This window comes from Plectropomus leopardus, chromosome 18 (assembly GCF_026936395.1).
Source record: "Plectropomus leopardus strain MGB_pleo_1.0 chromosome 18, ASM2693639v1, whole genome shotgun sequence".
Lineage (NCBI taxonomy): Eukaryota > Metazoa > Chordata > Actinopteri > Perciformes > Serranidae > Plectropomus > Plectropomus leopardus.
Genome location: NC_142193.1, coordinates 31,600,001 through 31,615,000, shown reverse-complemented (window position 1 = coordinate 31,615,000; position 15,000 = coordinate 31,600,001). Strand labels below are relative to the sequence as shown.

At 38.2% G+C, this 15,000-nt stretch overlaps 2 protein-coding genes across 3 annotated transcripts in view; one reads left to right on the top strand and one right to left on the bottom strand.

The window, feature by feature from the left end:
• The window catches only part of rpain (RPA interacting protein), a 4,725-nt gene extending 2,129 nt beyond the window's left edge, over nucleotides 1-2,596 (bottom strand). The window contains exons 1-4 of one of the 2 annotated variants that reach the window (XM_042505339.2): nucleotides 2,403-2,596; nucleotides 1,362-1,550; nucleotides 754-826; nucleotides 413-524 (exon numbers count right to left, since the gene is read on the bottom strand). In XM_042505339.2, coding sequence (XP_042361273.1) covers nucleotides 413-524; nucleotides 754-826; nucleotides 1,362-1,550; nucleotides 2,403-2,474 — 446 coding nt within the window. In that variant the 5' untranslated portion in view covers nucleotides 2,475-2,596. The remainder of the gene's footprint in view (nucleotides 1-412; nucleotides 525-753; nucleotides 827-1,361; nucleotides 1,551-2,402) is intronic. The other variant, XM_042505338.2, reaches the window with a different exon arrangement.
• A 1,536-nt stretch (nucleotides 2,597-4,132) lies between these two features.
• On the top strand, nucleotides 4,133-14,430 carry LOC121956895 (homeobox protein Dlx3b-like). The gene is made up of 3 exons (XM_042505327.2): nucleotides 4,133-4,986; nucleotides 10,254-10,438; nucleotides 12,878-14,430. The coding sequence occupies exons 1-3, from the start codon at nucleotides 4,635-4,637 to the stop codon at nucleotides 13,307-13,309; spliced, it is 969 nt and encodes a 322-aa protein (XP_042361261.2). The 5' UTR covers nucleotides 4,133-4,634; the 3' UTR covers nucleotides 13,310-14,430.
• Nucleotides 14,431-15,000: the final 570 nt, after the last annotated feature.

The window sequence follows — 15,000 nt, the reverse complement described above, 5'->3', positions numbered from 1 at the left end:
AAAAAATGAAAATCAATGTTGCTGCTAATCATTGACAAAAATCTACTTAGCATGTAGTTTATTGCAAATAATTCATTTTAGTGTTGTTGTTTTTTTCCATCTACAAACATAGTGGCATCATGACAAAAACCTTTATTTAAAGGGTTAAAATTCTGAAAATTAATGAATATTTGATGATTAGGACTGATGTTGGTTTAAAGAAAAAAAACTTAACTGAAAACATAAAATAATTTTAATGTATAATATTTCTAAATAGCTTGATTTGAAAAGTGCATGTTGTGCGCAGTGATACACAGTGAGTGTGTGTGATATGAAAGTGGCCCTAAGGGTTAAATATCAGCAGATACATACATGGGATGCCAACATATACATGCCAACATCTCATGTTAAAGCAGTTATTTTTATGACTCACGTGTGACATATCGGGCAAATAATGCGCGTGTCGTCCATCGCTTCCACCACCGACGAGATGTACTGCTGCTCGAACTGCAGGTTCCTCTCGTGTTCTTCGATAATGGCCATTTCTGCGGCACAAAGAAAAGAAAACACGACTTTGAGCTCAAAATCAACAGGTTCCACGTTTTTACATCTGCAGAAATATCAGAGCCCTGCAGCAAGTTTCCGCGGTGTGCAGCCTTTTTGATTTGAGGTTTTGCTGATATTTATATGTATTTTAATCAACATTTATTTTAATATTTAAAGTCGGGGGGTTGGATTAAATAAAGTGTGGTTTCGATCATGTAAATGCATTACCTTGAGACATGAGCTCCTGCTGGATTTCTTCCAGTACGGCCAGTTCATCGTACTCCTTCGTGGCACTGAACATCTGCTCAGAAAATATTGCACATTGCATATTTGTTCTACAGTCAACTTTTTCTGCACATCTCAGCACAAAACCGTAGTTTTCTTATTCTGAAACAGCTACAATGTACATATTTGTCATGTTATTGTACTTTTTTCCCACCATATTTTTAGCGTATTATTGTATTTTATTATTATGTATTTATCTATTTCACATTAAAGTTATTGAGTGCTGCAGTACTTTGCATTATTTTTTAAAAATGTGTTTAATGTAAGTTTATTGTTTACGCCAAAAAGCAAAGCAAATTCCTTGCAAGTGAAAATCGACTTAGCAATAAATTTTTTCTGATTCTGTTTCCTCTGATGCGTTTTTCCCCCAGGTGCTCAGGAGGCTCACGGAAAAATATTTTAGCTACTGGGAGGATCATGATATATATACATTAAAAATTTTAAAAAATGATTTAAAAAAAAAAAAAAAGAAAATAAAATAATGATAATATTTTTTCAAACAAACAGAGACAGACAGAGACAAACAGCCGCTGACAGGCGGACAGACCGACCTGCGTCATGCCGTGTGGCCCCCACAGAGAGGGCAGCCTCTGGTCCTCCGCCTGCAGCGAGCTCCACTCCTCCTCCATCACCTCCTGGACGATGCTGGAGGCCCCGGAGACCCGCTGCTGACCGTCCCCCATCTGCCGATATCTGTCCAGCAGCCTGGACCGGCTGCTCTTCAGTCTGTCCACACAGCGCTGTGAAAAACACCAAAATAAAACATTTTAAAAATGAACCCTTAGCTCTTATATCACACACACTCATATCACTCAAAACAGGCTTTAAAAAAATATTATACTTTAATATTATTTTCTACTTTCACTGGGATATTTTTAACCAGCATCAGCCCTCATCATGAATATCAAATATTCATTTTTTTTCAGAATGTTAACCCTTTAGATAACAGGTTTTTGTCATGATGGCACTATTTTCCTTGTTGAAAAAAACCCAAACGCAAACATATGAATTATTTTCAATAAACTGCAAACAAAGTAGATTTTTTTGCTGATGACAGGCTGGGATATGTCACTGATTAGCAGCAACATTGAATTTTGCACATTATTATTTTGTGTGCAGAGTCAGACACTCACACTGCTCTGCACACAAAAACACAAAAATATTCAAAATCAGTCTATAAAAATATTACATATTAGTATCATTTTCTACTTTCATTGAATTTATTTTTTTAACCAACATTTTCAAAGAAGCATTTTCTGACCTGAACAGTCTGAATGTAACTGTTTAGTTTCCACAGTGTATTTTAGACTTATTGTAGGAGCTGAGCTGCAAATTCACTGTGATAAAAAAAAGTGATAAAAAAGTTTGCTCCATCTGTACCATCACAGTTTAGTTCTCATCCTTATTTCTGGGGTGAAATTTCACAAAGATTTCTGCATGAACACACACACAGTTATCACAACATGGAGAGTGCGTAAAATGCGCCAAACAGTCCCTGAGGGGTTAATAACAAACAGTCCCTAAGAGTTAAACTCTAGCAGAAATTAACGGCATGTTAGCTGCTGTCGGCTAACTGACTCCGTTTTTCAGACCTTCCGGTAAGTCTCCTTCCATGGCGGCGTGGTTCCTTTGTAGAGGGACCGGTGTCGGTGCAGCGCGTCCATCCGTGAAGCCGCCGCAGAGACTTACTGTGAAACTGGCTCCAAAAAACCGTCCGAAAACCGAACCAGACCTCAAAACCAAAACATCTCAGCTTTTAACCCTGACACCCGGAAGTCAATGAGCCCCGCCTCAGATTGCATGATGGGTCATGTAGTTCCGAGCTGCCGAAAATGGTTTAACAGCAGCTGAGATGAAAAACTAATTTCTTCCGATGCGATTAAAAAACCGTCCCTTTTCATTAGAATGAGAACATATCTCAAAATAATGAGACTTTTTATGTTTAGTTTTTAGTTTATGTATCTAAAAAATAATTATTCAGTATCACAAAAAATGACTTAGTATCTCAAAACAGTTACACGCTTTTTCAGAAAACAACTTATATCTCTCTCACAGTAATAATATAGTATCTAAATGACATAGTAAGTTAAATTAAGGAGAAACTTTCCCGAAATGACTTAGTATCACGTAATAACTAACGTATCTAAAAAGAAATGACAATCACAGGAAATTAAGGAGAAACTTTCTTAAAATAATGACCTATTATTCTGAGATACCAAGTCAAATTTTATTTCTAAATTATTTTTGTCATACTGACATAGAGCTCATAACAATAACGTAATTATCTCAAAATAATTAAAAATTCTCAAAAAAAATACATAGTATTTCAAAAATAATGACATATTATCTTAAAAATATGAAAACATTTCTCTAAATAATAAATCTTGAGAAATTATATAAATAATTATTTTGTGAGAATTAGTCATTTTCTGAGACAAGTTAATATTGGGAATACTAAGAACTACTTTAACTACTTTAATTTACAGCCTCAGTAGCGACATCTGCTGGTGAGATTTTGTCACTTTACTGAAGTAATTTTTCAGGGACATTTTTCCCGTTTATGTGTACAAACTGTATTTTTACTTGCACTTTTTAGTATTTTCTGTGTGTCACAAAATACGTTTCTCCTCTCAAATAGAAACAAAAAACTGCATTTAAAAACACAGTTATGGAATATGCTGTTGATTTTACATAACCATGAAGTCAATTTTTATATTGATGAAGTGTTTTTATAGTTAAGATGTGCTCCTCATCAGAGTCCTAACGTATGAGATTTAAGGTTTAATGTGAGTCTATGGGTCTGTTTCTCCTCCCTGGAGCCTGCGCGAACCCTGGAGCTCCTGTAAAGAAGGAAAATCCATTTTAAAAACAAGCCTTGGTTAACCCTTTGAAACCTGCATCAACATCACTTTTCTTGTGCTAAATTAAGACGCCTTTCAGAGGTATTTAAACCCTCAAAGTCTGAGTAAATGTGCTTGTTTTCTTTGCTTTGTTTAAGTTGCTCGTTGTCTTCTTCCCAATTTTTGTGTAAGAAATTATTGTTTTAAAACAGTTTTAAAAAGAGGGGATGATTATTAGAAAATTCTCCAATAAAAATGGGACATGTACTTTAAGGCCATTTTATCATCATCATCATCATCATCATCATCATCATCATCATCATCATTATTATTATGCTTATTTTTAAGTAATTTTCCTGTAACTTTTTTTTTTTGCTAAGTTTTGGTCCATGTCTTATTGCTTGTCCTAATGTTTTCGAAAGAAGTCGAGCCAATTTGCTCAGGTGCCAAAGGGTTAAGTGTAAATAATCCCATCATGGGTGGACAGCAGCACTTGGCTCTGGATCTGCATGTGAATGGGAGGCAGCAGCGTAAAGCTAATGCGTAAACACTCCTTATCTCCACACCATTATGCGCGCCGGTCAGTCTTTAAGGGCTCTGCTGCTCGCGCTCCTGCGTGTCGTCGAGGTAAATGTTAGTTAGAGGACTCTGCAGGCTCGCCAACTGTTTACGCGCTCTGGTGCGCGCCCGAGGAGAGGCTTACTGGAGGTTTCTGCGGGGAGCAGAGGGGAGCCAGACAGGCGACAGTCAGCGCGGTGTTGGCCTCGGGGCAGAGGCAGGGAGCGAGCCGGCGAGCCAATGAGAAGGAGACATCCACTCCCCTCTGTCCTGCCCGGCTCGGCTCAGCTCGGCGCGCCCTGTAATTAGGAGCTCTAGTTGGGTTGGGCGCCGCCACGGTGGACAGCCCGGCTGCTGCGTCAAGGGAGTTTGGGAACGCCAGCTCCAGATAGCGAGGAGCACTCCTGGTTTAGAGCACGCGGAAACATGAACGGACAGTCCTCACCTGTCTTCGAAGAGAAGAAACCATCCCTCCCTATGGCCGGGAGCTCCATCTCGGCCACCAAGGACTCCCCGACCCTGCCGGAGTCCTCGTCCACAGACATGGGTTTCTACAGCGGCCAGAGCGCGCTCCACGGCTCGCAGGATTTCTACCCGGCGGCGCAGCAGCCGTACTCCGCTCAGCACATGAACCCGTACGCGTACCACCACTATAACCTCCACGGGATGGGTCCCGGGGGAGCCTACCCTGTGGGGAAGGCAGAGTACCCGTACCCCCCCTCAGCGTACAGGGAGCACGGCGCGTTCAGCAGGGAGGCGCAGGCAGCGCTGCAGGACGGTGAGTTCACAAACAGTCGAGTTTCCCCGCGGACTGATCCGGTTCATGAAGAAAAGTTTCTCTGTAACACATCATATGTCCATCTTTGTCCCAAAACCAGAAACGCCACGCTGACCGCACTGAGGCTGGTGTGTGGGAACGATCATGTCTGGTCATATGAACTCAATAATCGCGCATGAATTTTACGCAAGAAGAAAATGTTTCCATCGCCTGCTAAAATATTTACTTTCAGCAGTGCTGGGAGAAGTATTCAGATGCTTTACTTTAGTTTAAGTATACTAATACAACGCTGTAAAAATACTCCATTGTAAGTAAAAGTACTGCATTGAATAAGTAAGTATAATCAGAAAAATGTACTTAAAATATAAAAAGTGAGTGTATCCAAGGCAGAAATTATATATAAAACACATAAACAAACAAACAACAACAACAAACACTACTTTAACGATTACGACAAAAACAAAATACTCTGTTATGACAGCAAGTCCTGCATTGAAAAATGTTACTAAAGTTAAAGTAAATAAGTATTATCAGGAAAACGATAATACCCCCGCCCCACTCGAAACTCTTAAAAAAAGAATCAGAAAAAGACATAAATGTTTATCGTAACCTGCTAAGTCACTAAAGCTGTCATCACTTCCTCCTGAAATGTAGTGGAGTAAATGTATAAAGTAACATGAAAAAAAAATACTCAAGTACAACACAAGTACCTCAAATCTGTACTTAAGCACAGTACTTGAGTAATTTTACTTAGTTACATTCCACCACTGTCTGAACCCAGTTGTTGTGCATGATTTTTACGCACAGAAAAAAATATTTACAGCACCTTTTGGACATATTTTGGAGCTTTACACTGAAGTTTTCTCAAACTCAAGTTAACCCTTCGAAACCTGGATCGCAGTTTTTTTTTCAGTGTTCAGATGCCTTTCACAAGCATTTAAACATCTGAAACGAGCAGATTGTTTTGATTTCTTTCTAAAACACAGAAAAAAGGCAATGAGCAAGAAATGTTCTGCAAATGGCAAGATATAAGTGAAATGTGACAAGAACAATGACTGTAAAAAAAGAAAAAATATATAATAAAATTATAAAACAAACAGGGAAATGTAAAGAAAACTACATATATTTGTTTCATTATTATAAAATTTATATTATGTTACAGAAATGTATTCATATATTAAAGCTCGTTGTTATGATCATCTCCCTGTTCTTCTTTTTTGCTAATTTTCAGGGATTTTTTTGTATAACTTTTACTCATATTTGGATAATTTTGGGTCATAATTTATTGCAAAGTTGCTCACTAACTTCATCAAAGGGTTAATAGCAGTGTTGGAATGTAACTAAGTACATTTACCGCAAGTAGCAGGTACCAGGTACTTGTACTTTACTTGAGTATTTTTTTTTTTCATGCTACTTTATACTTTTACTCCACTGCACTTCAGAGGGATTTATTGTACTTTTTACTTCACTAAATTTATCTGACAGTTTTATAGATTAAGATTTTTGCATAAAAAACACAAGAAAGGTTTAAAAGGTTTAAGGTTTAAAAGTAAATTACCCCAAAGTTTATACAAATACAGCTGCAACAACTAGTTGATTAGTCAATCACTCGATTCACAGAACATTAATTGCCAACTATTTTGGTAAATATTTAAGTATGTTTCTATTTTTATTTTGATAATTTGGAAGTTGGGTGTGTGTTTTTTCTTTCTTAAATTAATAATATATATATATGTATTTTCCTTTTTTTTTTTAAATAATTTGGGGTTTTTTTGGTGATTTTTCTGCATTTGGTACTTTAATACTTGAAATACATTTTTTCTGATTATTCTTATTTATTTTTACTTAAGTCAATACAAGTATTTTCACAGTGTGGTATTAGTACTTTTACTGAAGTAAAGGATCTGAATAATTCTCCCACCACTGTAAAGTTAATGTTTATTTTTTATAGAAAAGTTAGAAGGAAAGTACCTGAAGGTACGCAAAAGTATATAAATACAAAACGAAAACAAACAAAAAATGGCCTCAAAAGTACTGAATATATATATATATATATATATGTATATATATGTGTGTATATATATATATATATATATATATATATATATATATATATATATATATATATATATATATATATTTAATGTATATAATGTTTTGTAACATAATATTAAATATAAAAAAAATATAATTATAGTGCAATTTCCCATTTTTTGGATCATTTTCTGATAATCCTCCTCTCTTTTTAAAAACTGTTTTTTGAGCAATTTTTTTTTGCCACGTTTCATGGATTTCTTGCAGTTTTTTGGTACATTTCTCGCCAAGTTGCTCCCTGCTGGTGTTTTCAAAAGAAATTAAACCAAGTCGTTCAGGTTTCAGAGGGTCAAATACTTGTGAAAGGTGTCTGAAAGCAGCAAAAAAGAAAAAAGAAAAAAGAAAAAAATGTACATCCAGTTTTCAAAGGGTTAACTGCAGTAAATTCACTGTTTCACTTTCCTCTGTGTTCTTTGGCTCACCTGCTGCTCATGAAGTCGTCTCTCAGATTTGGTTTTTGGTTTTGATAGTGAAACAGAGATGAGCCTAAAGGTCGTTGGATGGCGGCCATGGCCTCGCTGTCGCAGTGACGCTTCCTCTTCGCCTACATTAGGAATGAAGTCATTAATTAACACGCAGCAGGTTTACGTGCATTAAACAGGTGAACTTCGCCAACGTAAATAAACTAACTGAGCACTCAGATCCTGCGGCGACATTAGAGACAACAACAAAGACAAAAGTTCCCCAACAGACAGCCAGACTGAGCTCAAAAGCTTTTTTTTGGGTCTTTTCGGAGCCTGGAAGACGTTTCTGTGCAAACTCGACAGACTGGTGTTGTGTTTTTGACATTCCAGTTGGGAGTTGACTCCTGGAAATGGCCCCAGGGGACTTTGGCCCACAGCCACGCACATCAGGTGTCACGACATGTCAGTCAGCCTTGGCCTTTGAATCATCCAACGAGGCCGGCTCGTTATCGTGCGAGGCCCGGGGCCACGCCCAAAAAAACCTGCATCACAAACAAATACATAAACAGATGACACATTTGAATTCATTCCAAATATTAACGCTCCCATTCTGAAACAAAAGAAATAATCACAAATAAATACGTTCCCAACAAGACCACTAATTAAATCATATGAGTAAATTAATAAAAATAGATGAGTCAAATCTTCCTAAATGCAACCACACAAAAATATTTTAGATTTCTTATATTTAATTTATTAAATTAATTTTTTGTGATTATGCTGGATATGTTTGTTTTTTTCTTTTGGTCCAATTTAAATAAACTGAGTTAAGAAATAGCGGAATGAGCCTTTAAAAAATGTTTTTAATTGCGTAAATTCATAAAAAAAAATACTGAACACATTACCAAAGAGTTATAGACAGTAATGTGAACTAATGCAGTAAAAAAGTATAAATATTTATATGTCCATTGGAATAAATACTAGAAAACAATTTCAACATTTTGACTTTTAAAAAATTAATTAGAATTATCTAAAAAATACTTATAGTCAAATATATAATAATTTAAATATATTAAGCCCAAAAATAGTGGAATGAGCCTTCAAATAAATGTAAGATATTAATTGTGTAAACTAGGTTGCTAAAATTGAGGGAAAAAAGAATAAACGATGTCAGTTTAATTAACAGTGAACTAAAACAGTAAAAGAAAAGAAAGACTCTTCAAAAATGTATATAATTATATGTTCATTATTTATAAACACTGGCAAAGTATTTCAACCCCTGACTTTTTAAAAATATTATTATTATTTGGAAGAATCTTTATTCAAATAAATAATATAAATTATAATTTTTTACACATATTACAACAATATGTACATTGTTGGTAATATATGTATGTTGGCATAAATGCATACATTTGTCAAATATTATAATACTACATTGCATTTCCTAAACAAGTGGCAATCTTTACCATCAAAGGAGACATTTTTGGCCCAAAAATTTAAAAATAAATAACCCAAAAAACAGCAAAACAAACTTAAACTAATTAAACAAATTAATTAAGTTAAACTAATTTAAAATAAATGTTATTACATTAAATTTAAATAAAATTGAAAAAAAAAGATTAAATTGGCTTAAATTTTATTACATTAAATTTAAAAAAAAAAGATGATCGTATTCTGGGTTTGGTTTTCATGAGAGAAACCGGATTATTCATTTTCCCAGTTTACATCTTAGTGTCTTTCAGAGAACTGCAGCCGGCATATTTGGGTTTATGAGAAATGAAATAAGGTGTTTACATTCTCAAACACATGAGCAGGATGCTCCAATAACTCGATCATAGACGAGTTATTCACGTCTGTGTAAACGCAAAATGATTCATGAAAATTAAAATGTCAAAAAAATATTATTTGTTCTCGTCAAAGGCCGCTGTTTTCCTTTTTAAACGTTTTGTTTCCCATCTGAAGGCGATGAAGATGAATGTGTTGATCAGGTGCAGAAGTTTGTCTGTTTGTCTCAAAGACGACAAAAAAAGAAAGAAAGAAACAGAAATAAGAGCACAAACAGGAGAGAGATGTATCCAAGCGTCCCTGCAGGCGACATGAAAAGCTCCCATAAATCTCCGTCTCCCTCCCCGGCTGTGGGAGACGCTCCGACCAAAATTACAAGTTCAGAGAGCTGGCGGAATTTCTTTGAAACTTCGGGGTTGTAGCGGCGAGGCTATTTTTACTCTGTGCACAAAGCGCTCAGCAGAGGCTGAATACGAGCTCATCACATGACGGAAAAGACTCTGCAGCAGGGGCCCTCAACGTGGGGCCACTTACTAAATGACAGGAGCCAGGGCCCGTCGCATTAACCCCATATGTGACAGGATTCCAGGACATTTCAAGGATTTTAGGAAGGTTTTAGGAAGTTGACAGGACTTTAGGACATTTGCTGGATTTCAGGACATTTTTTTTAGGATTTTAGGACATTTCTAGAATTTCAGGACAATTTTTTTGATTTTTAAGAAGGTGATAGGACTTAAGGACGTTTCTAGGATTTTACAACGTTTCTTGAATTTCAGGACTTTTCCTGAATTTTCTAGGTGTTTCTCAGGACATTTCTAGGATTTTAGGACATTTCTAGGATTTTGGGACATTTCTAGGATTTTAGGACATTTAGGACAAGACATTTCACCCTACAGGCTGTTACATTTTATGAGAGCAGAGAAGAAGAAGGTGACAGTGTTGCAGGAATATTTCATGACTTCTTACCGTTTCTTTCCACAGTGAAAGAGGAACCAGACGTGGAGGTTCGGATGGTCAACGGGAAGCCCAAGAAGGTCCGCAAGCCACGGACCATCTACTCCAGCTACCAGCTGGCGGTCCTGCAGAGGAGGTTCCAGACGGCGCAGTACCTGGCCCTGCCGGAGCGCGCCGAGCTGGCCGCGCAGCTGGGCCTCACGCAGACGCAGGTGAGGTCGCAGACGCAGACGCAGGCGGCTGCAAATATGCACTGATGGTGCTCTCACCACCAACACACACCAACACACACACAAACACACACCAACACACACACAAACACACACACCAACACACACAAACACACACCAACACACACAAACACACACAAACACACACACAAACACACACAAACACACACCAACACACACCAACACACACACAAACACACACCAACACACACAAACACACACATAAAGACACATAAACACACACCTTCACATGACAGATTTGCACAAAACTTCAGCGATAATTTTGAAACTTCGATAAAACATAATTGCGAGAGGACTGCATTTCCATTGAGCGTTGATATTTATTTCGTATTTTTCGTATTACTTTTTCTTCTTCTTTGGCTTTAATGGCGGTTGGCGTCCATAAAGCTGCTTTACCGCCACATTGTGCTGCACATTATCTGAGTTATCAGAGCGAAAACGGTGTTTCCATTGCATTTTGGGGAAATAAGGCTTTTTTGAATCACCTAAATTACCACTTCACACAAACGTAAAAACTTTTTTGAGATGAACTGGAGTTTGTTTCTAAATTGACGTGTTTCCATTCAATCATGGGCTTTTGTTGCCGAAATATCAACACGTGCTTTTGAAGCATAATCCCAACGCTCGCCTTCGTTGACATCCTGGTGTTGGTAGCGGCGTCTTGGAGCGTCTGCAGCGGACGCAGGAGGAAACCCAGAGCGTGATATTCAGACGCAGACTTGGTGACAGATTATCGGCCTGGTCGATTATTGGAGCCAATAATAGCATTTTGCCTTTTATCTGTATCGGTGTTATATTATATATGTTATATAACAATTGCCAATCAAATTAATCAATTAAAAAGTGCAATTATTATTGTAATAATTAATCATTCATTTTGTATTATTGTAAATTCATATCAGTCTCATTAACTGCTAATAATCGGTACCCCTGAAAAACCGATATCGTTGTACACAGGTAAAGTGTTTGAATAAGATTGTCCGGTAAACGTATGAAGTAAGTAAGTGAATAAGTATGTGAATAAGTATGAAAAGGTGAAAGAAAAACACCGTATGTTAAAGCTCTGGGTTCTGCTAAAATATCATTTGCAAAATTTATTTTGTCAACAGCATAAAAGAATAATCGTATTCACAGAACCACGCTGCTACTGAGATAACTTTTAACAAAGTGAATTAGGGATAAAATCCAACAGGATGCAGCGCTGTAACGCAGCACATTTATCAGACGGAGATCGGCCCCGTCAGTCGTTCCTGTGGTGTCAGTCTGGTTTGTACAGTCCTCCTGCCTAATGATTTACCACCACATGAATTATCTTTGCTCCAGTGATAACAGACAAAAGCTGGCGTGCAGGTTGTTACATCTGCTGTAAATCATTGCTCAGGATTATGCTCGACTTTAAGAAAACAAAGATATGAGCGATCCTAATCAACCTGAAACGCTGTCGTGCCATCTGGTTTGATGCTCTCGTGGATTAAATATGAAAATAACAGCATTACAAAAGCTCTCACAGTGCCATGACGTTACATTTACAATCAATGACGCAACCTCTGCTGGCCAATCACAGCTCTTAGTGTTGTATGGAATTGATATATTGCTTATTAGTAAAGAAGTGTGTGTAATATTACACAGGAAAAGTGTGTATTCAAACATCCTGCAGTCAGAGAGAAACATGAGGATTCATTCAGATTCTTTGTGTTTGTGCCACCTGATGGATTCAAGTCCAATATTCTCTCTTTTAGCTCTGTCTTTGGTCTCCACCAACTCCAGCAGGAATTAAAATCCTAGAAATGTCCTGAAATCCTAGAAATGTCCCAAAATCTTACAAATGTCCTAAAATCCATGAAGTGTCTTGAAATCCTGGAAATGTCCTAAAATCATAGAAACCTCCTAAAGTCCTAGAAATGTCCTAAAATCAGAAAGCTCCTAAAATTCTGGAAATGTCCTAAAATCCAAATCAGAGAAATGTCCTAAAATCCTAGACACATCATAAAATCAAGAAAACTTTCTGAAATTGTAGAAAAGTCCTAAAATTCAACAATGTCCTAAAACCCTGTAAACGTTGTAAAATCATAGAAATGTCCTAAAATTGTAGAAATGTCCTAAAATTCGACAAAAGTCCTAAAACCCTAGAAATGTCTTAAAGCCCTGAAAACATCACACAATGGTAGAAATGTCCTAAAATCCTAAACATGCCGCGACTGGCGCCTGGCCTCCTGTCAGTGCGCAGAAGTGGCCGTTAGCAGAGCCGGTTGAGTGTCTCTGGCTGTGTGGAGTCTAAAATGGACTTTAAGAAGCTGGTGAAGACCAAACCAGAGCTCACGCAGGAATTTTGAATGTTGCTGTTGGTTTTTTCGGTTAATTTCTTTCCGTCACCTCGACATCTGTCTCCGGTTCCTCCAGGTCAAGATCTGGTTCCAGAACCGTCGCTCCAAGTTCAAGAAGCTCTACAAGAACGGAGAGTTTCCACTCGGGGAAATTCCTCTTGAACACAGTCCGGACGCCAGCGACTCCATGGCCTGCAACTCTCCTCCGTCCCCCGCCGTGTGGGAAAACAACAACAGCAACAACAACAACAACAACAACAACAACAACAACAACAACAACAGCAGCAGCAGCAACAACAAGAGCAACGCAATGATGGATCCCACCAGCAGGGGGCAGGGTCCCTATCAGCCGCCCGTCGACTCCTCGCCCGCCTGCATGGGCGAGTACACGCACCAGGACTGGTACCAGCAGCAGGGCGCACACTTAGGTCTGCCACAGTCGGGCCACCACACGCCATCAGCAGCGGCAGCAGCGTCCGCCGCGCAGAGTCTGGGCGCCGTCTACTGACGCTCAACAGTCTGACTCCAGCGCGCTGGGGGGATTTTGGTTTTCTTTTTTGGATGACTTGGAGCGCTGTGGTGACCGGCGACACCTGACAGCGATCATCAGACACGAGTCATGACTGTAAAACCTGACACACATGTCGTAAAAACGGCTTTCGGATAGTAAACGTGGATTAAAAACAAGTGGCGTCCTCAGCTGCCCCGTCCGCTCTCGAGTTTACGATCTCATAACAAAGACGTCGGGGTGATGGATGCGCCTTTTTTCTGTGCTGAGACTGATACTGATTTTTAATTTTTTTTTTTTAATTTCAAATCACTGATAACAGACAATATTTTATTTAATATTTTAAATATGACGATATTTATGCCATTTTTCAGGATTTTGCATCGGTTCAGTCTTCCCTTAATTCTTTTTATTTCTGGAAACAGCTTCTGACAGCATTTTCCCTCTGAACTGAATACTACTGAAACTTTTCAGGCTTTGCAGCAAATTTAAAGATATGTTTTCTTTTTCTTTTGTTTTTTTGTCTTTACGGAGAGCAGGACAGGAGCGTGTCACAGGCGAACACTGAGGGCTGAAACCATCAAATATCAGCCAAACTGATGTGACCCGTGAGCGGAGGAGATTTTACAAAGTGAATTTAACCCCTTAATCCTTTGAAACCTTAGCAAATGGATTTGATTTGGGGAGGAAAAAACAAAAAGTGTTAACCCTTTAAAACCTAAATGACAAAAAATTGGCTTAATTTCTTTCAAAAACAGGAGAGGAAGGCAATGAGCAATTTGACAAGAATGTAACAATAATTTCCAGGTTGTTTTCCTGCAGTTTGCTCGTTGCCTTTCTGTGTTTTTTAGGAGAATTCAACTGTTTTGCTCAGGTTTCAAAGGTTAAAAAGCGTCTAAAAAGCAGCACAAGAAAAAGTGATGCTCATCCAGGTTTCAAAGGGTTAAAGGTGACACACTTGGTGCTAAAACATTTGAAAAATAAAGTTGTATATATTCTGTTAACACATGTGATGTCCTCAGGTTTTTATTTATAGAGTCAAATGTAGAAAAAAAACAGTTTGTGCCTTAAAAGGTTTTTTTTCCAAGAAAATGAGTGAAAAATAAAAGTTTAGATATGGATCAGTGTATTATCTTCAGTGTGTATTCACATGTGAATGCATTACACAAACAAACACACACACACACACACACACACACACACACACTTACACACACACACACACACACTTACACAAAAGCACTGAAAGTGTGCTGACGGTGCTTCACTGGTGTGCCCGTCAGATGAGTCAGACAACAGATACAGGTTGCACCCATCTATATATTACACACACACACACACACACACACACACACACACACACACACACACACACACACACACACACACACACTCAGAGTGCGTGTAAAGGAGGCAGTGGGAGGTGACAGTGCTGCAGACACTCTGGAGTCTCTGGATACTAATAACACACCGCTGACACACAGAGAGAGACGGGTGTACACCGCTTTCATGTGGCACGCAGTTGGAGAGGGGAGGAGAGACGTGTGTGTGTGTGTGTGTGTGTGTGCACGTGCGCGTGCACATGACAAACAACCAACCAACCAAACCCACAGGTTAGCCAACAAAGAGAAAGAGGGCGTGATGATGAGGAAGAGAAACAGACGAGGACGCTTTCAAACAGCGTTACAGAC

Excerpts from the sequence above, each read along its gene's own strand:
- LOC121956895 (XM_042505327.2), top strand. The coding sequence starts at position 4,635 with ATGAACGGACAGTCCTCACCTGTCTTCGAAGAGAAGAAACCATCCCTC. Across the intron at positions 4,987-10,253 it reads GCAGGCAGCGCTGCAGGACG|TGAAAGAGGAACCAGACGTG; the intron begins GTGAGTTCACAA and ends TTCTTTCCACAG. Across the intron at positions 10,439-12,877 it reads TGGGCCTCACGCAGACGCAG|GTCAAGATCTGGTTCCAGAA; the intron begins GTGAGGTCGCAG and ends CGGTTCCTCCAG.